Consider the following 25,651-nt stretch of genomic DNA (forward strand, 5'->3'; position numbering starts at 1 on the left):
AGGGAAACATTTGAGAACTAGAGGACTTGGAGGGAAACATTTAGGGACTAGAGGACTTGGAGGGAAACGTTTAGGGACTAAACGACTTTGAGGGAAACGTTTGAGAACTAGAGGACTTGGAGGGAAACGTTTAGGGACTAGAGGACTTGGAGGGAAACGTTTAGGGACTAGAGGACTTTGAGGGAAACCTTTGGGAACTAGAGGACTTGACGGAAACGTTTGAGAACTAGAGGACTTGGAGGGAAACATTTAGGGACTAGAGGACTTGGAGGGAAACCTTTAGGGACTAGAGGACTTGGAGGGAAACCTTTGGGAACTAGAGGACATTGAGGGAAAGGTTTGAGAACTAGAGGACTTGGAGGGAAACGTTTAGGGACTAGAGGACTTTGAGGGAAACCTTTGGGAACTAGAGGACATTGAGGGAAACGTTTGAGAACTAGAGGACTTGGAGGGAAACGTTTAGGGACTAGAGGACTTTGAGGGAAACCTTTGGGAACTAGAGGACATTGAGGGAAAGGTTTGAGAACTAGAGGACTTGGAGGGAAACGTTTGGGGACTAGAGGACTTGGAGGGAAACTTGTAGGGACTAGAGAACTTTGAGGGAAACCTTTGGGAACTAGAGGACTTTGAGGGAAACATTTGAGAACTAGAGGACTTGGAGGGAAACGTTTGGGAACTAGAGGACTCAAGAGGGTCCAACTGCAGACCTCCACTGTCATGCCACCTCCGCTGCAGACCTCATCTGTCAGGACACCTCCACTGTCAAGCCGGTCAGGACAGGAAATACACGCAAAAACTACAAAATAAAAGTGTGCGATTTGACAGGAAACGCATTCAAAAACTATAAAGTTTAATCACGTAACATATGGGCAGGGTTTTTGTCGTTGATTTATATATAATTATTTAGTCAACACACTAACGGGAAAATAGCAGGCTAATTCCTTAAATATAGCATATTGACTGGAGCCTATTCTACTTAGCACTTAACATGCCAGTGTAGCAACAAAGCCGACTGTATAATGCTTCAATCATTCAACTAGTAACAATATCGTTTTTACAGGCACTATTTATTTATTCTGTCAAAATATGATGTTAACTCCGTCCACACAGCCACATCCATTCACAGAAAAACATTGTCGTTGATTAAGAGTGTAACTTAGCCTCTCTTCCAGTCATCCTAAAAGAAACACATACACACTTCTCATTCATAATTTACCTTTGAAGAGTAATATGCTATATATATATATACTGCTGTCAGTTGAATTAAATAGGAAAAACAGACAACTGTGGAAACTGGACTACATTTTGAGCTTCCTGGGGGTCTGTAGTATAACGGACGTTACCGGCAGGATTAATAAATAAATAATAGAAGCCTGGACAGAGACTTCATTGTTCATTACGTGGTCAACACTTTCCCTCACACACAGCAGCCCACTACTTGCCCCAGATATGTGTGACACTGCAACAAAGTTTGAAATAAACTAACAAAGACTACTGCTCAAGGAGAAACCGCAAATCCGCCCTTTATGGTATCATATTAATAATTATGAATCATGTCGTAATGACATTCATGCAGTGCGCAGCATAGTTCGTTTGGAAAACGTGTTTATCTTATTAATATTGTACATTCGTGATTAAAAATAATGGTTGTTGGTAAATGAATTACTGACCCCCCACAGATGCATGATTTTACTGCTTCAATAAGAATTCAGACCCCCCTTATGGACCGTAACAAGAACCCTGCTGGACTATGTGGACAATCAAATCTGTATCGATAATTTTGTAAATATCCACTTTTTAAAATGGAGACACAAATGTTAGTAGCCTACTGTAATAATACTTTTACTTTATTCACTGTACACACACAAATTACACAGTTAGAAAATGAGTTGACAGCAGTGACTGATTTGCATGATCCAAACATTTTTTTTAAAAGTCTGAATGCATGGGTCTTGGCATGTTCCATCAAAATATATACCACTATCAATATTTGTACATCTAAATCACGCAAATTGGGATATTCCAACAGTGGCTGTGGGGAGGAGGAGTTTCTTTATGTGGATAACTGTTTAAATAACAGTGTGTGTATTTAATCTCGCCCTGCTCCAAAACAGCTGATTCAAACTATCAACTCGTTATGAATCTGAAGCTGCTTCAATCAGCTGTGTTGAAGCAGGGAGAGATTAAATCATGAAGGACAGGGGGTAACTTTCTTCAGGAAAGGGTACGAAACTATAGTAGTACATAAACTTTAATTCAACTAAGATCAGTTCGTACGGCCAGCAAAGTCTTTGCACACTGTTTAATGTTAAGTGAGAAAAGCTACACCGAACGGTTTAAACAATATATATCTTTATTTTTTCTTCTTTTGGACAAATAACTAACCTCAGTGTTGTCAACATGTTAAGACAAAAACAAACCTATACCCTTGCAAACTGCTTTACAAAAAACGAACACACAGTAGCTTCATACAGTATGAATAGCTTCCAAATTAAAAAAAGCTAATCCTGCTACTTCAGGAGCTAACGCTAGCCACCGTTGGTGTAGCCTAACGTTACCTATGACGACAAATGTTTGGGGACTAGAGGCCATAGAAGGAAACATTTGGGGACTAGAGGACTTGGAAGGAAACGTTTGGGGACTAGAGGACTTGGAGGGAGATGTTTGGGGAAGTGTTTGGGGACTAGAGGCCATGGAAGGAAACGTTTGGGGACTAGAGGACTTGGAGGGAGATGTTTGGGGAAGTGTTTGGGGACTAGAGGCCATGGAAGGAAACATTTGGGGACTAGAGGACTTGGAAGGAAACGTTTGGACACTAGAGGACTTGGAGGGAAATGTTTGGGGACTAGAGGACTTGGAGGGAAACGTTTGGAGACTAGAGGCCATGGAAGGAAACGTTTGAGAACTAGAGGACTTGGAAGGAAATGTTTTGGGACTAGAGGACTTGGAAGGAAACGTTTGGGGACTAGAGGACTTGGAGGGAGATGTTTGGGGAAGTGTTTGGGGACTAGAGGCCATGGAAGGAAACGTTTGGGGACTAGAGGACTTGGAGGGAGATGTTTGGGGAAGTGTTTGGGGACTAGAGGCCATGGAAGGAAACGTTTGGGGACTAGAGGACTTGGAAGGAAACGTTTGGACACTAGAGGACTTGGAGGGAAATGTTTGGGGACTAGAGGACTTGGAGGGAAACGTTTGGAGACTAGAGGCCATGGAAGGAAACGTTTGAGAACTAGAGGACTTGGAAGGAAATGTTTTGGGACTAGAGGACTTGGAGGGAAACGTTTGGGGACTAGAGGACTTGGAGGGAGATGTTTGGGGAAGTGTTTGGGGACTAGAGGCCATGGAAGGAAACGTTTGGATACTAGAGGACTTGGAGGGAAATGTTTGGGGACTAGAGGACTTGGAGGGAAACGTTTGGGGACTAGAGGCCATGGAAGGAAACGTTTGGGGACTAGAGGACTTGGAGGGAAACGTTTGGGGACTAGAGGACTTGGAGGGAAACATTTGGGGACTAGAGGACTTGGAGGGAAACGTTTAGGGACTAGAGGACTTGGAGGGAAACGTTTGGGGACTAGAGGACTTGGAGGGAAACGTTTAGGGACTAGAGGACTTGGAGGGAAACGTTTGGGAACTAGAGGACTTGGAGGGAAACGTTTAGGGACTAGAGGACTTGGAGGGAAACGTTTGGGGACTAGAGGACTTGGAGGGAAACGTTTGGGGACTAGAGGACTTGGAGGGAAACGTTTGGGAACTAGAGGACTTGGAGGGAAACGTTTGGGGACTAGAGGACTTGGAGGGAAACGTTTGGGGACTCCAGCACATCAACATATAGTGCATAAGATGACTTGATGGAGAGTTCATAGTACATGGGACGTGAAAAAAGGACTCAGACTGGAGGATTATGAGGGGGACTTGAAGAGGACTAGGAGGCCTGGACTGGTTTATGGAGGCTGGGTGGCCTGACACACATACACACACAGTGGAAACACATTAAGAAGACAAATGACTGCAGTGAGACTGATGTTTATCCAGCAGGCTATTTAAAGAGGGAGAGGAGGGATTAATGTGGGACGAAGACAGAGGGAAAAGATGAGAGAAAGACGAGGAGATGGAGAGAAACAGAGGGAAACACTACAAGAAAGATAACGATCAAAGAGAAAAAGCATTAAAATACAAACTCCTTTAAAAACAGCTCTCTTTTCTGCCCTTCATCTTTTTTCTTTCTCATCAGTAGTACATTTACTCAAGTATTGTACTCAGGCCTTTTCTTTCTCCTCCTCCACATGTCAGAGGGAAATACTGTGTTTTTACTCCACTATATTTATGTGAAGAGTTCACATAAAAACACTTAGGATTCAACACAAAACCTGTTAAAGATGAAACCAGTAAATCTTCTTTGGCTTGTGACCTGTGATTTTCTCTCTGACTTCTTCACACATGGTTTTAGTTCAATAATCAAAGATTTGAGAAAGGTCCCAAACACAGATTGGCGCATCAGAACTTTTTCTCTCCCATTAATCATCTCACACTCCCTCAGATTTATCTGGTGACCCTGAGGGGCCCGACCCCTAGGTTGGGAACCACTGGACTAAACTAACTGTATTTAAAGTACTTAAAATTAAAGCTCAGTGTATATATAAAGTACTCAAAAGTAGCTCCACCTCAAGCAGCTAGAACAGTAAAATGTTCTATACTCTTGACACTGATGCATCTGTATTAACAATACTCTATTATTATACATCAGTCAGGGGCCATTTTACTGCAGAATGAGTACTTTTCTGCAAGACGCTTCTGTACTTTCTCTTCTGATACTTTAACTACATGAAGCTGAGAATACTTCTGTACTTTTACTACTGATACATTATCTAATATATATATATATATATATCTAAATATTTTATGCTGTAACACCGATGCATCTGTATAAACAATCATTAAATAATACATCAGTCAGTAATGTTTTCTAACTCTTGCGTACATCTCTAGCCCTGCAGCTCTGCAGCGAACAGGTGGCCGAGTCTGAGGATCAGACGAGATGAGAGCAGGTTTGGAGGTTAAAGCTCCGGGTGGCGAGGGAGTCATAAATACCAGCCTGCCAGCAGAACGCCCGGAGAACGTCATCCTCAGAGACCCACATCACTTCTTCCTCTGGCACGTCATTTGGTTCTGACGATCACACTTTTGCAATGTCATGCACATCGCAGAGTAAAAAACACATGCTTTCTTGTTTCCTGAGGCAGGACGTTCCAGTCTGATCGGTCCTCAGACAAATCGCATTTTTATAGCTGTTCTTCTTGGCGTCATTTGCAGAGCTGTGACTGAAGGACTAATCAGCTTTAATGTGTAACCATTAAACTTGGGTTTTGGATAAAGCTAACCAGACTCTCACTGGGTCACCAGACTGATTAGAATGATTCAGGTAAGTTAGCTACCTGGACAGGTGCTAGAGTGAAAACAGCTGTGTTTTATATTCCATACTGGTGGAATGTACATTTACTCTAGTAATATACTTTAGAACAATTTGTAGGTGCAGTACTTGTACTTTTACTTGAGTGTTTTCAGTTTATGGTACTATATACTTCTACTCCATCTTTTTAAGGTTCCTTTGATTTTACTTACAACACACATGATCAGCTGCAGAGGCTCTCAGGTGTTTTCAGTTAACCTGAGGTTGGAGTTCTGCTGGAAATGTACCTCGTCACCAGTAAGAAAGATAAAGTTGTAAAACATTAAATTTCATCTTATTTTCAAGATAACTTGTGTGCATTAAATATGAATCATTTGCCTGGACCTCTGGGGGGCATTCTGCATAACAAGTACTACGGATATTTTAAATAAATTTTGCTGGTAAAACATTTATTCAAGTATAATTTTGAATGCACAACTTTTCTTTGTATTTACATTGTGGTTTTGCTACTTTTACTTCCACGTTCACAGTTTGCAAGAAGCTTTTCCCCGTAAGTTACTGATCTGGATCTGGATCCATCTCCAAACTACCTGGGCTGTTTATTTGTTATGAACTTTGAACAGATATCTTTATTGGTTGAACCCTTTATAGATTTTAAGCTTGTATTAGTTAGATTGTAATTGTAAGTTTTATTAAATTATCTTTAATTTTTGATATTTCATGTTTTAGAGGATTTTTATTGTGTGCTCACTTTGTGTCAGTGATGGACTCAAGATACAAGATAATCTGACCTCTAGGGTGGGCCAGTGTGCAGGAGAACATGATGCAGTGACCTCTAGAGTGGCCCATCATGTTCCTCACATGATGGGCCTAACGGCAACCCTTTCGATTGATAAATTATGATACAGTGTCCTCCAAGGTGCCCCAGGGTTCAAGAAAGCATCATGGGCCCTAATGCAGTGCCCTTTGTGCAGAAACACATGATGAAGGGCCGTCTGCATGCCGGGATGGATTACTGGGCATGTACCCAGGCCCCAAAATCCAAAACACTGTGATTAACTGCTGCTGAAGTTACACTGCACGAAAGCTTTGTTTCCAGGGGAGCTCCACACTGCCGATCATCTTTGAAAGTTTTTGTTGAAGCTCAAAAGGCACGAATTTACAACAAATAGGCGTGGTTCAGTTTCTGCGTCATGTTGCCCGCCACCTGAAGCTCAGCCTGAGTCCTGCTTTGTGAGTTCGACTTCTCATGTCACCACAGGGGCCTCCCCAGAAACTGTACTCTGCACTAAATGAACCAATCATTGAACTGCTTTGGCCCTAAATAATGTGAGACTGAGCTGAATGTAACTTTTGAATAGTGTTTTTTTTCTCACCGCACTGCTGCTTACAGCTATTGCTGTCATTATTCTAATCATTTAAACATTAAATGTTTGACTTTATTGTGAAGGAATCACCAGGCTGTGAAACTGTTTGTTAGATATTTCTGCTCTGCAGTTATTAGAGACACCAGAACCCTCGACTCTCCTGACGTCTCGACCAGCGGCTCAACGTTCCGCCGAGGGATTAATAATAAAACGAAACATTATCACGTTAACTGTGAGAAAATGACTCTGGACAAACATGGGAAGCTTTTCAGTCTTTGCTGCAGCAGTTAGAGACGAAGGACAGGACTAAACAGGACTGGATTTGATTTAATAATCAAATGAAGGTATGAATCTGGTTGTGGTTTTCACATTATAAACACATTAATACAATGTTTCATGTTGTTTTTTAAACATTTCACATGTGATAAATTCACATACAGACATATTTAGGGTGTCTGAATATCAATATTGAAAGTCGAAAACAAATTTCACATGTGCTTTTTATTACGCGAACAGCTGCATCTAATGTAATCTACATCTGTTTTAGCTGAACAAGGACTTTTTTTTATTTCATCATTGCATAGCTGTTTTTTTAAAAGGCAAACATGTGGTTGTATGGAAAGCCAGTAACATTTAGTGATAATAAATTGAGCCATTCAAGGACGTTGTGTTGAAAACCAAATTAAAGTTTTTTTGTTAAAGTCACATTGTAATGGTTTTTCAGCTGGTAACATGCCCCAAATACTTTTCTTTTATCCTCCCCCAAATAATACATTAACACGTCGCATGACAAGCTTCATTTCAGAATTTAAATATAGGCTATATAAAAAACAGAAAAAGATAAAAGAAAACAAATATCAGAAAATATCAGTAAAAAAAACTACACTCACATCTATTTATACATACACATCTGAATTAAAAATAATAAACAAGAAATCTAAATAAAGAAAACATGTTTTGAGATTAAACACAGATTTTTATTCATTTTGCCCTGAGCGCAGACTCCAGGCATCCCAACAAGCACCGAGGCATTTCAGGCCTGTCACCGCACACTTAGAGCAGAGCTTGCTGCAGGCTGAGAGAAGGAACTTTATTAAAGGCATTTCAAGTAAAACAAAAGGGTAAAATTATAATGCAAATATAACTCATCACCTGACAGTAAAATGTTCCTCAACAGATGGGGCGTTAATCCGCAGACACAATCATACAGAGAGAAACTGAAACAACTGGCTTTATGACTGTGAAGTTTTCCCATTTAATGCGATAATTTAATCCGATTATTATTTCTTTCTGTGATGGGGACCAGAACATGCTGCCTATCAATCAGTCAACTTTTATTTCAGACACCTAGCTCCATATCAGCAAAATAAAATGGAATAAGGCGGTTATGAAACAAAAGTAAGTTTAAAATGAAACATAGGTGTAGTTTGTTGCAGACGGAACAAATGGAGTAAAGTGTAGCAGGGAAAGTATGGACCTGCCTGAGAGACTGGACTCAGGGAAAACAAGGCAGAGGGCCGAGGCTCGCGCCCAGCTGTTCAACGCCCCTCTGTCGGGGCTGTCCGCGCGGCGCCCGTCTCCCTGACATCACATGTTAATCATTCAGTTCGTTTCTAATGAACTGTTTCTGTGTGACGTCGCTGATGGTTATCAATTAACTCCTCCCATCTGCTTTTACCTGCCCAGGTGGGCTCGACTGGCTTTTATTTTTATGGGATTTGTGGTTTCCGGCAACGCGCGGCGCTGTCATGAGAATCAGGTGAGGCGGAAGTGAAGTGAAGTGAGAGCCTCGCGCAGCTCACCTGTTTCCAGGTATACAACCAGAGCGGAGAGAGAACAGGAGGAAAAGACGAGAAAGGAAGAAAAGTAAGTTTATTAAACCTGATCTGTTAAACACCTGGAGGGTTCTACCTGTCCGTGTTCCGGTTTCACTGGATCCACCGGTTCTAGTTAGCTGTGTTCTTAGTCCGAGTTGTTACAAACGTTTAGGTATCCTGGTGTTGGTGACAGGTGTGAGGTGCTGGCACCAGGGTCCGGGATCTTCCAGGCTGTAGTCGTCTAAGTTCTAGTTGGTTTAGAGAGAGTTCAGGTGGTCTTTTAGGTTCTAGTCTTCTATAACCTGGTTCTAGTGGCCTTTGAGTGAGGTAGTAGCGTTTTCTTAGGTTATAGTTTTATGAGGAAGTTCTGTTGGTTTTTTAGACGGTTTTAGTGTTTGTTCACAAGGTTCTAGTAGGCTTTTAGGCTGTAGTCATCTAGGTTCTAGTTGGTATTGTGAGGGTTCTGGCAGTGTTTGACATTCTGTGGAGCAGGAGTTCTAGTGGTCTTTAAGGGAGTCCTAATGCTGTAAGGTGGGTATTCAAAGAGGTCTTAGTGCAAGTCCTAGTGGGCTTTTAGGTTCTAGTCCTCTATGAGGGAGGTTCTAGCCTTTGAGGAGGTTGTACTCCTATTACTACTGCTGCATTTTATAGGTTATATTAATTAATGAGGAAGTTCTGTTGGTCTTTTGGGGGGTTTTAGTGTTTGTGGGCAAGGTTCTAGTAGGGTTGTAATCGTCTGTGAGGAGGTTCTTATAGGATATTTTTGATGTTCTAGTGGCTTAGGGGCATCTAAATGTCTTTTGAGGAGGTAGTAGTGGGCTTTTGGGATGTAGTTGTCAATCAGGAGGCTCAAGTGGTCGACGGAGGAGGAGGTTCTGTTTATCTAAGGGATGTTCTAGCCGTCTATGAAGAAGTCCTAGCCGTCTTTTTTGAGATTCTAGTCCTCTATGAGAAGTTCTGGAGGTTGTGGTTCTAGTCTAATCAGTTAGTTTAAGATAAGGTTTTGAGGCCAGAGTTTGTTGTCATGTCAGACTGTATGTGTCTGTATATTAATGAGGGATGACAAAGTATTGAACTATTGTGGTTCCACGTTAGCATATCGAGCACTCATTAGCAGTTAATCAGCGATTCCCTGAGTTTGTGCTCGGGCGCTGTGATTGGTTAATTAGTTTTCTTGCAGAAAATTGGTGCGGGGGTTTGAGAGGCATCGTCATGGCGACAGAGATGACGTCACATACTGTTGTTCTCTCAGTGTAGAACCTGCTGTGTGTCATTTCATGAATGAACTTGAATTAGGATGGATCTAATGACTTCATGAGTCAGTTTATGAAACTCCATCAGACCTGTATCACCTGTCCATGAGCTCATCAGCTGCTTAATGACCGAGTCACAACACTGCATCACAAGAACCTTTCAGTTTGGACGACTTTACATTTGTAGATCCTAGAACCTCCTAAAAGACCATTAAAACCTCCTTATCCAATAGAACCTCATCTTAAAGGTCACAAAAACTACTCCTATGACTCAAACCTTCCTTGTAGATAACTAGAATCTCGTAAACCAATGGAACCTCCTCAAATACCCCAAATAAAAAACTCCTCATAGACTGTAAAAGATCACCTTTATAGACAACTGGAACGTCATCTTGGACAACTAGAACCTCCTTAACACACTTACTAGAACTTCCTTATAGATAAAAAGAACCTAAAAGATCATTAGAACCTCCGCAAAATAAACTAGATCCCCATTACAGAGAACTAGAACTCCCTCTTAGACCACTAGAAACGCTTCATAGATGAATAGTTTGTAAAAGACCACTAGAACCTCCGCAATAACCAATATAACTCCCTAATGGCCAAATTAGGGGGTTACATTGGTTATTGCGCTCAGAGGTTCAATAGAACCTCCACAGAGGCAGGGCTCTACGCTAACATGTCCTAAATGAGGAAATTTAGGAGCACAGCGAAAAATATAACAGAGTTTAACAAACTACTTATTATACACATATTTGTAATACATGTTTGCTCCTTTTCTTCTGAGTTGAGAATATTGGAGGACTGGAAGTGAAGACCCTTGTCTCTGTACGCATCGGCCTTAATATTTTTTTAAAGCTTTTTAAAATACTGAAACAGATGTTTTGAAAATTTGAGACATTGAAAACAGCTTTTGAAATAATGATCAGTCATCACACAAAACTTTAATGTGATTGTTGCTTGTGTAGTTTTTGAACCACGGACAGATTCACAAAATACCGGACGAACCCACACAACCCACACCTGATGTAAACAAGACTACTGAATAGTTTTACATTAACTTTAGTAAATCAGAACAAGGGGAACATGTTGCTCGCAGGAGGAGGCTAGAAGGAACACGTACTGGCACACCTGTGCAGTGGAAATCTGTATCTTTCCACTGGAGAGGCTCTTTCTACAACATGGAGGAGAAACTAGTTTTAATCAGTGTAATATTATAATATTAGATAAAAAGTTCAATTTCAATCTAAGAGCATACTGCTAGTATGTTATGTAAATTATTTAATTTTACTATATGTAGGCTATTGTCATTTTATGTAATAGTATACTATACAGCCCACCACTAGTTAAATACTTGTGCAAGAAAATGGTCTACTTAATTTGTTAAAGCTACTATCTCATCATTAATCAGAAATGAACCACTCATGCAGGAGGAGGTCAACATTTTAAAGTTTACTGTAGCACATCAAACCATTTTTATGTCCCGCCCCATCCAGGCTGTGATTTGTCAGTTGACGAAAAGTGAAATTGACGAGCACATCGATTTTATGAAAAGTTTCAACAAAAGGCACCTGAGGTGGCTGAATATCCAGCTCGCCAAACCCACAGCCTCCTTATCTTTGCCCTGCTGTCTTCATCTCGCCGCTCCAGCTGCTGACATCTCGGTCTTTGTTTTTGAAACGAGCTGCTCAAGCGGTTAACAACAACTAGAACCCCATCATAGTCAAGTAGAACTTCCTCTTAGGCCACTAGAAACTCCTCATAGATGAATAGATTGTAAAAGACCATTAGAACCTCCGCAATAACCAATATATACCACAGAGGTTCAACAGAACTTGCTCATAGATGACGGGAATCTAAAAGATCATTAGAACCTCTGAAAAGACAACTAGAACCCCATCATAGACAAGTAGAACTTCCTAAAATACCATTATAATATTGGTAAAAGATCACTAGTACCTCCTTATAGACAACTGGAACCTCGACAAGAAACTAGAACGTTGTCTTATATAACTAGAACCTTCTTAACAAAGACTAGAATGTCCTCAGTATCCAACAGAACCTTATCACTGACGAAAACTTGAACTTCCTCTTAGACCACTAGAACGTAAGACCACAAGAAACGCCTCATAGATGACAAGAACCTAAAGGATCATTATAACCTCTGCAAAGACAACTAGAACTCCGTTAAAAACAACTAGAACCCCATCATAGACAAGTAGAACTTCCTCTTAGGCCACTAGAAACTCCTCATAGATGAATAGATTGTAAAAGACCATTAGAACCTCCGCAATAACCAATATATACCACAGAGGTTCAACAGAACTTGCTCATAGATGACGGGAATCTAAAAGATCATTAGAACCTCTGAAAAGACAACTAGAACCCCATCATAGACAAGTAGAACTTCCTAAAATACCATTATAATATTGGTAAAAGATCACTAGTACCTCCTTATAGACAACTGGAACCTCGACAAGAAACTAGAACGTTGTCTTATATAACTAGAACCTTCTTAACAAAGACTAGAATGTCCTCAGTATCCAACAGAACCTTATCACTGACGAAAACTTGAACTTCCTCTTAGACCACTAGAACGTAAGACCACAAGAAACGCCTCATAGATGACAAGAACCTAAAGGATCATTATAACCTCTGCAAAGACAACTAGAACTCCGTTAAAAACAACTAGAACCCCATCATAGACAAGTAGAACTTCCACTTAGGCCACTAGAAACGCCTCATAGATGAATAGATTGTTAAAGACCATTAGAACCTCCGCAATAACCCATATGTACCACAGAGGTTCAATAGAACCTCCTCATAGATGACAAGAACCTAAAGAATCATTATAACCTCTGCAAAGACAACTAGAACTCCGTTAAAAACAACTAGAACCCCATCATAGACAAGTAGAACTTCCACTTAGGCCACTAGAAACGCCTCATAGATGAATAGATTGTTAAAGACCATTAGAACCTCCGCAATAACCCATATGTACCACAGAGGTTCAATAGAACCTCCTCATAGATGACAAGAACCTAAAGAATCATTATAACCTCTGCAAAGACAACTAGAACTCCGCTAAAAACAACTAGAACCCCATCATAGACAAGTAGAACTTCCTCTTAGGCCACTAGAAAGGCCTTTATAGATGAATAGATCGTAAACCTCCTCAGCCACTGTAGTAAATCTGACTAAATCAAAGATGGCTGGGGGTTGTAGCTCAGATGTTCTGCCATTAAATGGATGGTTAGTGGTTCTATCACAGACCCACAGAGTCTGAACCTATGACTTGTTCAGCCAATGACTGATTGGATAGATATTTATTAGAACTGCAGTCTTGTGTTAAAAGCTTTGTCCATCCGCCATGAGGTTCACATTTGTGGTTTTAAGTATAATCTGTTGAAGACACAGCTGTCTGTACTTACAGCCTCACAGAGCTTCAGGCATGACTGTTGACTCTAACAAACAAGTGGGACTGGAAACAGAACCTCTTAAATTCTGGTCAGAAACCAGCGATCGTGTCCTTCTGCTTCCTGTTTCTGCTGTCAGAGCTTCAAACAGCGACGGCAGAGTAAGACCGCATAGACCAGTCGGCCAACATGCCGCCTGCTGCAGCCAGCACATTCCTAACACATGACTCAACGGCAGCCCGAACATCCATCCACCACGCCCTCCAGCACAGAGGCCAGGGACACACTCAGGATGTCAGAAATCAACATGACAAATTGAGCGTGAATGTTAGATCCAAAATCGAATTTGGCTGGTGGAGCTGAATGAGATGAAGCAACAACCTCAACAGATGGATAAGTCAAAGAAAAGTGATTGGCAACTATTTCAATTGATTGAAGTCATTTTCAAGCAGAAAATGGAGTAATTTGCTGTTATTTTGCTGTTGGTTGGACAAAACAAGTTGTTTGAAGATTAAAATTGCTGGGACGAATGTTTTCTTACATTTTAGTAGTAAATATCGGGAGAAATAAAAGGCTACTATAAGCCCCTACAATCAGAGCTTTCTAAGAGGTTAGCTCAGCTTCTTTTGGTGCAGATGTAGATAAGGCCAAATTCAAGTCAACAAGAAGTTCATTGACGAGTGTTTGTGACTCCTCGTTTTGTGCCGCAAAAGTTAACAAAGGTTTTAGTTTCACCTGTGGCTGAAAAGTAAATAACTGCAGTGCTCTCGGTACTAACGCTGAATGAGCTGTTGATGTTTTAATACACCGTATAATGTGTGTGTTCGCAGTGAGTAACCCCATCCCGTCCAACCTGAAGTCGGAGGCGAAGAAAGCCGCCAAGATCCTGAGAGACTTCACTGAAATCTCCAACAGGAACGGACCGGACAAACTCATCCCCCGTAAAACTGCCCCGTCCTTCATTACTGTCTGTGTTTAGGGACTGAGGACAAAGAGGGAGAAAGTAGAGATGACATGTGCTTAATTAACTTATTTTATTTATGGACTGCTGCATGTCTACGAATGTACTTTACTGCAGTACAGTTTTGAGGAACTAATCAATTTCTCCTACTTAGTTCTACCTCACAACATCTCCGAGGGAAAGATTAGTACTTTTTACTGCACTTCATTTGTCTGACAGCTTCAGATTATCAATACAAACAATAAATTATGCTGCTACCCAGCAGTATATAAAGTAATTCAAATGAGCTCCACATTTACCAGCTGCATCAATAATTATAATCCAGTAATATAATATATGCCACTGTGCACATAATCTAAAACCTCTGCTGCACATATGTGCTGCGATACAGTTTTTGGCGTTTTCATCATGCATTCACAAAACTAGGCAGTTTAAAAAATAAATAAAAATAAAACAAACTGCTGTGTGTTGCAGCTCATGTGATAGCAAAGGCGGAGGGTCTGGCCATCATCTCCGTCATCAAGGCCGGCTTCATGATCACAGCCAGGGGAGGCAGCGGCATCGTCATCGCCAGGCTGGCCGACAGACGTAAGACTTCATAATGATAATTATGGGCTGTTGTGTTGCAATATAATTCAGTTACAATAAAACCAGTGTTCAATAAATGTTTCATTTAATTCATTTGAATCACCAATTTATTTTGTTGAGGAAAAGGGACTGGAAAAATATTGAGCCTAAGTCACTTGCTTGGGACCTTATTTCGGGAAAAAAAACGTACGGTAGTCAACGGCGAGAGAAAACTTATTTTTTGATCCTGTTTGAACTGAGCCCTGAATTACACACACGTTTGTCAATTTGTTAAAAGATAATTTTGTCCGTCAACAAACCGTTCAGTGAACTACATCTTTCATCTCACACAATATACGTCACCGACATGTTAGCACGGTAAAGCTACCTAACGTTCATTGCTTGGTTGCCGCTAGCAGGATAACTTAGCCGTGTTCCACGCAGAAATATATCTCACCTGATGCGTTTAATCCAACGACTCTCAGCCATTTATCACGTCATCCTCTCGTTGAAGTTCTTTGACGTTAGCTTCAGTAAAGTTCGCTTCAGTAACGTTAGCTTTGGTCATTGAGAGAAACATGCGCGACTTTTGGGTTTGTGGTCTTTGTAATTGTGTATTTTCACAGTCCTATACTAAACTACGACTTTCTTTAAATTTACCATCATGTGTAATTCAGAGCACAATTAAAAAAATTTGTTGTCTCTTGCCATTGACTACCGCACATATTTTCCCCCGAAGTAAGGTCCCATGGTGGTCCACCAGAAGGGGAGGGACTTAGGCTCTCTTTGTTATCATAATAGTTCTGAATGTGAAGTGATCCACTGTATGGCATCAAATGTTTGTTCTGACCATAAAGAAAAGTTTAAAACCACAGTTAACTTTCACTCAGGATCAAAAATCAGCCTTTAAACCTGAAAGAATTAATGATTTGACATTTATCCTGATAATTATGGACTGACATTTTCGGCCCTGTCGCCCAGCCGTACGTAAGACCCCACCTGTCCGTCCACGTGCGCCCTGTTCTATGTGTTCCTGTCAGCGGTCACTATCTGGCAGGGATTCTGAAGGTTCTTCCTTCATGTTTCTGAATCCTCACGAGGTCTACAGTGACCTTATTATTTTATTTTTGAGGATGTGTTGCATTGCTGTGGTAACAAACTCCCTCAGACCTCCCTACAGCGCGGGGAGCAGCGGCGTGCAGTCATCTGATGTAATTACTCGTCTGGCGGTGACAGATGTTGGAGTTTGTCATCGTGCCAAAGCCCGGCGAGGATCACACGTACCGGACACGCCGCCTCCTCTGCAGGCCTTTTTGTTGGTTTTCTGGTTTGTTTGATTTAAAACGGCAATAAAACAAGAACACTGAATTCTATTTTTAGTGAGCCAAAATATGTTTTTTACCATCCAGATCTTATCAGCATGACTAAACGCAGTTCTTATTTTTAATAGCACTTTTCACACTTCAGGGTCACAGAGTGCTTTTCACATGAATTATATTAAAGTTTATGTTTGTTTCAAAGAGGTCTAGGATGTCCTTATCTCATATCTACAAACTGTCCTGGGCAGATTGTGATAAAATGACTTCACTCTTGAGGGTTTTTCCTCACTGATGTGGACACTATTCGTACTTTTACAGAAGAGAAAGTAGAAAACGATAGAATGCATCTGAGCACAGAACTAGATGGAAAGGGTTGAGTCCCGCTGTAGTCTTCCTGCCATGTTCGGATCTGTGTGATATATACACCTGACCAAAGGACGAAAACAAAACTCTCTTCCTATACCTATATTTATTAACTAATATTTTTTATTTTACATGCACATAGAGGCCAAACAAGTTCCTGCATTATAGACATATCTACAATTACAAGTGCTGTGTAATTGGCTGCTAATCATGTTTAGTTTCTAAGAAAGAGACAACATCTCTACTACAAAAAGCTCTTCACAGCTTTATATCATACATGCACTGCACGTGGAAGTATTCCTGCAAGGCTGCATTCAACCCACCACGAGGATTAGGGCAGCCTGAGAGGCAAAACCCAGGGCACATAACTTAAATCACTGTATGTAATGCAGGGAGGCACTTGTGTCTATTTCTTATTAAAACAGAAGGAAATAAATACAACTGTGGCCTCCCTCTTTAAACCCTCGTCATTAATGCATCTCCACTCTGTGTGTTTGTGTTCAGGCTGGTCGGCACCGTCTGCCATCGGCATCGCAGGTCTGGGAGGAGGCTTTGAGATCGGGGTGGAGGTGAGTGATCACGTGTTAGTGACGAATGGTGAAAATCCTACCTTTTTGATATTTTAATGATATTCGAGGGGTTTCAGTGTGTGTGTGTGTGTGTGTGTGTGTGTGTGTATATATAGTAAAATGTCTGTATTTCTGGTGTCGAGCTGTTGAATTGTTACCGTATGTTTCTTTGAGGTGATGTTGAAACATGAGAAAATGACATTTGAAGAAAGAAAGAAAATACATAGAGCGGGGTGATTTGAGCCTGCGGGGAGGTTGAGACACCCCTTGTTTCTCGGCAACCAGAGATGAAATCGGTCATGTGACCACTCATTTTTTAATTCATCCATTTTACTCTCCCTGTGATGGAGAGAGGCCCATGGACTAAGTGATGAGCACATTTAAGATCAAAAAACTTTGGAGTCCTGACTGGTTTGAGAAAATCTTATGCATATATTTAGAGCTTTAGGAAGTTACAGTATGAGGCTATACTGTTAGCATGGCGTTACCCTTAAACAGCTGGATGACACATGGGGTAATCCAAAGCTACTGTGTTAAAGTTAGAGGTGTAAACACCAACACACCCCCAGAATCAGCAATAGGAAGGCTAGCTGCGTGGCTAACAGAGTAGCTAGCCGCAGCTGCTGTTAGCAGTAGTTAGCGGCTACAGGTAACATATAAACTCTGTAAATTACCAATAGTGGAGACAGAACTGCCGGAGGACATCAGAGGTAAAACCAGACAATATTTTCTCCTTGTACTCTGATCCAGTTCAGTATCCGTTGATGCCCATTCTCGCATAGCAGGCCTTGATTCAGCGCTGTGCAACTAGGCTGTGTTTTTTTTTACTTTAACACATGTAAACATTTTCTAGTGGAGACCCTAAATACAAGTATGTCCCTGACAATGAGTATTCTACGGCACCTTTAAGACAGCAGAGTATTTCTGACTGGAGACATGACAACAGTCTGAAGAGGTCAAAACTTTAGCAACACTATAAAGTATCAGAAACAGCTTTATTGCCAAGTAGTGTTTTACACATACAAGGAATTTGCTTTGGTGATAAGGTGCTACACGTGGACAAACATACAGATGACATAAAAAAGTGTAGAAATATATAAATATGGAATAAACAATGCAAGTTATAAAAGAATAATAAAGACAATAGAGAAAAATAATACAACTATTTGCAGAGAAAGAACAAAGTCGCTGATGTGTTGTGCAGACGTATTGCAACGGAAGAGAATACTGTGTACATAAATATATAAATTGACAATATAAAAATATAGAACAACAAAGATCAACAATTAACAACAAATATGTCCTTGTGAGACAACCAACACGCACTTGTCTCATAATAAAGTTGTTGTGGGAGACCCGTGTTCAAGACCACTAATGTGTCCTTGAGCAAGACACTCCAGAGGCGTGCAACCTCTGACACATGACAATTGTAAGTCGCTTTGGATAAACCCCTCAGCTAAATGACGGATTATGATTGTATACTACAAGTGTTGCTGTCAAACCTGATTGTCTTAGATTGTCCTGAACACACCAACACAGAGTTTTCGAAGCAGTGCCCGCGTAAAACGACCGCATGGCGAAACATTTTGAAATGGTTAAATCAATGTATGTGTAACTCCCTCAGGTATCCGACCTGGTTATTATCCTGAACCAGCGGAGGGCTGTGGACGCGTTCACAAAGGGCGGCAACCTGACGCTTGGCGGGAACTGCACCGTTGCCGTGGGACCCATGGGCAGGTGCGCACCTGAACTCTCACTCAGTCTGTCTGTCTCTTAATTGCCCTCTAATCATCACTTATGATGTAAATTATAGTTTATGTTTTAATGCTTTATTCTGCCTCGATGGTTCATGAGACGCCCGAAGCAGAACCAAAGAAACCACTGTGGCAGTTACAACATCAGATGTGATTTATGTGTGCGAGCTTAATTTTAGAATAGAGGTCGGTGTTGTTTCAGGGCAGTTTGACAGGTTTTGGCGGGCGCGTGTGTATTTGTTGGCAGGTGTTTGTGGGCGTAGCCAGGTATTTGACTTGCAGGTAAATGCTGCTATCAGAATAGCTGTTAACGAAGGGAGCTGCAGGCAGAAAGAAAATAAGGTGAGCTGTGACGGGGACACTAAATTGTCTAGACTTAAACCTGCCAGCTTCTCCAAAACAAGAGGTTCAATTTTTACAAGTGTTATTTGAGTAGATAAACATTGATCTTATATACAGACAGCAAACCCGGTATCATGTTTCAGCTTTTCAGAAATAACTTTTAAATATTCTAGATGAGAAAGTATTTATAAATAGAAAAACAGAGGACCTAGGATCCTGCCCTGTGGAACACCACAGAGCAGTGGAAGAGCATTGGTCAGAGCATTAGCTGTTTGTGAAGGCTACAAAGATTATACGACAGTGCTAAAAATTTAAAGAGCACGCCACTGATTTAGCATTTCAGACCCACAACATTGTCAGTCATGATGGACAGGTAAAGAAAAGAGAGAATCAAATTTGGTGCAGCAGAATCAGAGGTTTCATCTTTTTCCTTGTCAAAATGAGGCGCCTACATTACCCACAATGCAACTCGAGCACCCACACTAGGAGATGGAGAGCCTAAGTCCCTCCCCTTCCTGTAGACCATTGTGGGACCTTACTTTGGAAAAAATATGTACGGTAGTCAACAGCAAGAGATTTTTCGATCCCGTTTTAATTGTACCCTGAATTACACAAATGATGTTTGTCACTTTCAAAATACATTTAAAAGTCAAGAAAGTCACTGTTTGATGTAAAACTGTTGAGGTATCAGACTGTGAAAATACATAATTACAAAGACCACAAACCCAAAAGTCGCGTATGTGAAGTTGTAATTTTTTCTCTCAGTGACCGAAGCTAACGTTATTGAAGCTAACGTCAAAGAACGTACATGACAGGACGATGTGATAAAAGGACCAAGAGTCGTTGCATTAAACACATCAGGTGAGATATATATATATTTCTGCATGGAACATAGCTAAGTTATCTAGCTAGCAGCAACCAAGCAATGAACGTTAGCTAGCATTACTGCGTTAACATGTTGGCGACGTATATTGTGCGAGACGAGAGATGTAGTTCACTGAACGGTTTTCACACAAAATGACACGTAACTTTACTGTTTTAGGACAAACTGCTTTCTTGACGGACAAAACTATCTTTTAACAAATTGAGAAACATCATGTGTTTAATTCAGGGCTCAGTTCACACAACATTAAAAAATAAGTTGTCTCTCGCCGTTGACTACCGTACGTATTTTTCCCGAAATAAGGTTCCAAGGGCCAGAAGGGGAAGCGAGTGACTTAGGCTCTCTATTGGTGTGTGTTGTGCTAGTAGGCTAATGTAGCCAGTAGCTCACTTCTTTCTAACTCCACACTTCAAGGATTAATTGACTATGTCCGTGGATGCGTGGTAAGTACACACAAAATATACAATAGCCATAGAGCAGAACAGGTAGGGTAATCTTCATGGAAAACATGAAAACTTACTTTTGGCTTATCTGACTGTAACAAAATTAATTTAAACATAAATTAGTTGATTAAATCACATAAATAATGTGCAACTTCTTTCCCTGTATTTCATCAAGTTTAATTCTGAACGTTCAAACAAAATGTGTCTCCCAGACTTTTATCACCACAAAGCACTCCTGCACATACTGCCTCTATCTGCCTCTGTGATTCTGGGTGCTTCTGTAGAATAACAAGCGTTGGGATGTTTGATGTACGTTCAGCAGCGTGCATGTTTTCATGTCAGGTTCAGTTTCTGCTTATTTATCTGGGCTTTGTGCTTCTTGTTTTTTCTGGTTAATTCCAGTGCGACCACACCAGGGAAGGTTAGATATTTATAATGGGTTGCTTGTTGTGTGCGTAGTGTTTGTCTAGAAAGGATCGCTGTGATGTTACTCCACTGGTGCCACAGAGCTGATGGCCTCCTTTATCGTTCTGTCTCTCAGGAACGTGGAGGCTGACGTGGCCATTCGCAGCACGGCGGCGGTCTTCACCTACTGTAGATCCAGAGGTTTGTTTGCTGGTATTTCTCTGGAGGGATCTGGTCTGATCGAACGCAAAGAAACCAACCGCAAGTACGTACAAAACCTGTGTCTTAACGCCCACCTTCACTCACCGTCTCTTTGTTCAAAGCGTTGTTTGTGTGAACATGGCTCCATATGGCTGCAGGTTCTACTCCCAAGACATCCGTGCGTCGGCCATTTTGAACGGCGACGTGGAGCCGCCGCCAGAATGTTACGACCTCTACCACATCCTGGAAGAGTACACAGAGGCCTACACGACTGATTGGACCAACAAGAACATGCGCTCAAAGGTAAATCACACCATTTACACACGAACATTTACAGCTTAAACCAAACATTAGCTACTAGGGGTGTGAGGGCAGGTGGACCTCTCATTAAATGCTGACGTTAGTGTGGTGATATTCTGCCTTCCCTCTGGACCTGTCAGAGAACACAGATCTGTGGGAGAGATTCTGAACGTGCAGAACGTTTTGAACATGAGCAGAAAAGCTGCTGAAACACAGGAGCTGTTAATGTCCAGGAGTTTCTAGCTGAATTAAAGTGAATAATTTGTCATTGATGTGAAAAGGAACCACAGTCACATTAAAAGAGGTTACTTCTCCAAACAAAGACACAAAGAGGAGTGAAGACTGAGTCGCGACTCAGCAGGGACGATGTTTCAGGAGAAAAGAGGATCCGAAGGAGGAACAGATCTGAGAGCAGCACTGACTTGGACTCTGTTACAGCTGGGCTATAGATTTTGAATCGTCACCTGAATTATGTGTAAAGAAACTGGTGCAGAAAAATTCATCAGAATGCAGGAAATTAAGTGTTTACTGTCTATACATTTAAAATTTAAATTTCAACCGCTTTGTATTTGGATTTTCGTAACATTTAATCTGTTTTGGATGGATTTTTGTTTTGAGTCTGAGATTATTTTAGCCTGCAGTTTTTGATGGGTGTTTTTTTCCAAATCAAACAAATGTTGTCTGGTCATAACTGAATCAGGGCTCATTATTATTCTGCCTTCTGAAGGTTCTTTGCTAATTCAACATCTCTGCATACATTCAGCTACCGATATATATAATTAGAATATCTAATTGTTCAGGACCCCGTTCATCTTTTGCTACCTTTTTTTATAACGTGTACCTTTTATTTAAGTTTTAGCTACAGAGATCCTTCAGACTTCAAACGGGTCACCGGACACGGACCAACTTTCATTCAGCTTTTGAAGTCTTTCAGGGTTTTTTGGTGTTGCTTTTCTAGCGATGATGTGTTTCAGCTGTAGGACCGATCTTTTTCTCTCTCCAGTCTGTTCGTCCGTCCCGACCTCCACCTCCGCCTCTGCAGAAGCGTGCAAGCAGCTTCCAGCAGCCGGCCAGCAGCTTCCAGCAGCCGGCCAGCAGCTTCCAGCAGCCGGCCAGCAGCTCAGGTAACGCCTCGCCAAAACAGAGCTCTGATGTCCGAGCTAAACGGTGTGTAATGATCTGTGTGTGCGTGTGCAGGAAGAGGAAACGCCCTCTACCCGAGCATCTCCGTCTATAAATCTGAGACCTCCGGTGAGTTTTACCTTCCTCCATCCTCACGCTGGTTACAGCTGTGCTTGTACCTCCTTCTTTCTTTCCTTGTCTCCTGCTTTTCTTAACTAGTCAGGGCCTTCTTTCCTTTTTTACTTCCTTTCCTCTTTCTCTACCTCCTTCTTTCCTTTTTTACTTCCTTTCCTCTTTCTCTACCTCCTTCTTTCCTTTTTTACTTCCTTTCCTCTTTCTCTACCTCCTTCTTTCCTTTTTTACTTCCTTTCCTCTTTCTCTACCTCCTTCTTTCCTTTTTTACTTCCTCTCCTCCTTCTTTACCTCTGTCTTTCCTTTTTTACTTCCTTTCCTCTTTCTTTAACTCCGTCTTTCCTTTTTTACTTCCTTTCCTCTTTCTTTAACTCCGTCTTTCCTTTTTTACTTCCTTTCCTCTTTCTTTAACTCCGTCTTTCCTTTTTTACTTCCTTTCCTCTTTCTTTACCTCCGTCTTTACTTTTTAACTTCCTCTCCTCCTTCTTTACCTCCTTCTTTCCTGTTTTACTTCCTTTCCTCCTTCTTTACCTCCTTTCCTTTTTACCTCCGTTCCTTCACTGTCACCTCCTCACCTTTGTTCTTTCCTTCATTACTCCCTACATTCCTTCACTACCTTCTGTTTTCTTTCACAGTGCCTCCTTCTTTTGCCTTTACTTTGTCTCCTTTCCATTTTACCTCTTCCTGAATCTTTCCTGCCACTTTCTTTCCTTTCCTACTCCCTCCGTTCCTCCTGTCCTTCGTCCTTTCCTCTTGTCTGTCTTGGACATGTGGTGAGAGATCAGCAGCTCACAGTCTGTGAGAAGGTGGAAGTTGAGGTGTGTTTGTTCTCCTGTCTGTTATTAACTAGCGACCTTGATGAAGCTGCCAACATCAACACACACCGACTCATCAGTAACTGCTGTCAGCTGTGTGAGCTGCACATTAACAGCGTGGAAGCGTTCTGTTTTTATAGCCGGCCTTAAACACCTGCAGCGCTGCCAGCGTGTCTGTGCGGTCTGATCCTGCGGCGTCCTCTACTGGTCACAGCGTCGACCTGCAACTGCAGGAAGACGGCAGGCAAAGCTGCACCCAGTGTGTTTGTATATACAGGTCAAAGGTTTTACAGCAGCCCCGTTCTGTGTTGAAATCTAATCATTGATTAGATTGATGAATTGACCAGCAGTGTAAATAATTAGATGTATGAAGTAGGGAAAGAAAGAAAGAAGAGGAAACAACAAAAAGAGATTTCGTTTAAAAGCAGATAACGATTAATCAATTATAAAAATAGATTCATTATCTGTAATCAGTTCTTTGTTTAGACTTGTGTCTCTGCACTGATGTACTCTGTGCTCTCTGTTTCAGGTCAGTACGCCTCCAGAAGCTCTCAAAACTACGGTACGACCACACAAACTTGCATCAATACATGATCAATATTTCATCATGTGCCGTGGCTGAGAGCTCGCCATGCTGCAGCTCAACAAAACAAAAGCACACACCAGAGGTGGAGGAAGTATTCAGTAAAAATACTAGTACCACAAGTCCTGCATTGAAACTTCAGTAAAAGTATAATTTGGACAATGTACTTAAAGTATAAAAAGTATTCAGAGCCATTTAATGTTTTTACAGGAAAAACTGCTTATAAAAATATTAAATAAATAAATAAAAGTTCTGATTTTAAGATAAATTAAAACTAAATCTTTCTTTTCCAGCCAACCCTCCACGTGAAGGACCGTCAGTGGGCGGGGCCAGCGGGCAGCTGGTCTGCACGGCCACGCACCCGTTCACGGGGCAGCAGCCCGGCGATCTGAGCTTCGTCCCCGGGGACCGCATCACCGTCATCACCAGCACCGACTCCCAGTACGACTGGTGGGAGGGGCAACTGGACGACGGGCGGGTCGGGATCTTCCCCGCCAACTTCGTCACCTACTAAGTGCTGCGCCCCCCGGTGGTCTGAAGGAGGCGCTGCAGCCACGCCACTTAAGGCATTTTCCGGCTGTAATGATTAGTCGATGAACTGAAAGAAAATGAATCCGTAACGATTTTATGAGTTGATTCGTCGTCAAAGTTTTGCTGGTTTTAGGTTTTCAAATGTGGGAATTTGTCGCTTTTCTTGGTTTTAGGTGATAACACACAGTCGCCTTGTGCTCTGGGATACTCGGACGCACATTTCACTCTGTCTTCTAAAGTTTTAGAGGAAGCTAATCGATTAGTCCAGAAAATAAAGAGCAGATTAGTCGCTAATGAAAATAATCACTTTATTTTACAGGTTCTGTGATTTAATTTCCTAAAAGTTGGTTCACAGTTGCTCATTTAGTTAGTTTGTGTTATTGTGTGACTTTGGTGAAACTAATCGAGGCTGCTGGAGACCAGAGAGGTAAAAGTGGCGGCTCGGACGAGAGCGTTGTAATGGCTGTTTCTGGTGAAACAGAAAGGATCTCACTCTTTAGAAAAAGGTCTCTCCCTCTGTAGGCGTCCTGTCTGGACTGTTGTAGTAACAATCTGAGCCTGTCCGTAGGGAAAAACAAGCACTTTAGCGGACGTACTTTGACGTTTGCAGCCCTGTTTTGCTGCTCGACTGCCGCACAATCACAAACGGGGGGAAATAGGTGAAAGGTTGAGTAATACAGAAGTCACCATTTATACACTGGAGAGAATTTAAATTGAATTATGGAAGCAAAACTTTCAGGTAAAGATTTTGTTTGTTCATTGTGTGTTCCTGTCAGTATTTCACTGAGCTTCACTTCTGGGATCTGTTACTGGCTCCGCTTTCTCAGCAGTAAATGGGGCAAATTACTTGTGGACATTTGTGTGAGTTTATAGTTTGCAGATGACAGCAGGTGTTTTCTGTCAGTTTGATTCATATAATCATGTCGTGTTTGGGAAGTGTTTTTTACAAATTGTTTAGGGATCATAAATAAATCTTAGTTATAAAAACGTTGCTTGTATTTCTGCTCATTTTGGTAAAGAAAGTCCAAATATATGAAAACAAATCAGTGTAACGACACTTAAACCAAAGCAAACGCTTGATCAGTGTTTGTTTTAATAATA

The 25,651-nt window shown here is 41.4% G+C and overlaps 2 protein-coding genes across 3 annotated transcripts in view; one reads left to right on the plus strand and one right to left on the minus strand.

Annotated features, from left to right (window-relative positions):
* LOC119916213 (NLR family CARD domain-containing protein 3-like) overlaps positions 1-25,651 on the minus strand; it is a 795,320-nt gene that overhangs the window by 383,607 nt on the left and 386,062 nt on the right.
* On the plus strand, positions 8,351-25,541 carry sh3yl1 (SH3 and SYLF domain containing 1). Of its 2 annotated transcripts, none has more exons than XM_038727651.1 (11): positions 8,351-8,640; positions 14,091-14,201; positions 14,696-14,809; positions 16,975-17,039; positions 18,664-18,776; positions 21,003-21,131; positions 21,226-21,370; positions 22,371-22,467; positions 22,562-22,618; positions 23,966-23,998; positions 24,313-25,541. In XM_038727651.1, coding segments are annotated over exons 1-11 (1,086 nt in total). In that variant the 5' UTR covers positions 8,351-8,639; the 3' UTR covers positions 24,534-25,541. The 2 variants fall into 2 exon arrangements, with proteins under 2 accessions (XP_038583579.1, XP_038583502.1); XM_038727574.1 differs by having other exon boundaries at positions 8,352-8,640; positions 22,371-22,491; positions 22,565-22,618.

This window comes from Micropterus salmoides, unplaced genomic scaffold (genome assembly GCF_014851395.1).
Source record: "Micropterus salmoides isolate LMB-PRFRI ecotype aquatic unplaced genomic scaffold, ASM1485139v1 Ms_hic_scaffold_1, whole genome shotgun sequence".
In the NCBI taxonomy this organism is placed as follows: Eukaryota; Metazoa; Chordata; class Actinopteri; order Centrarchiformes; family Centrarchidae; genus Micropterus; species Micropterus salmoides.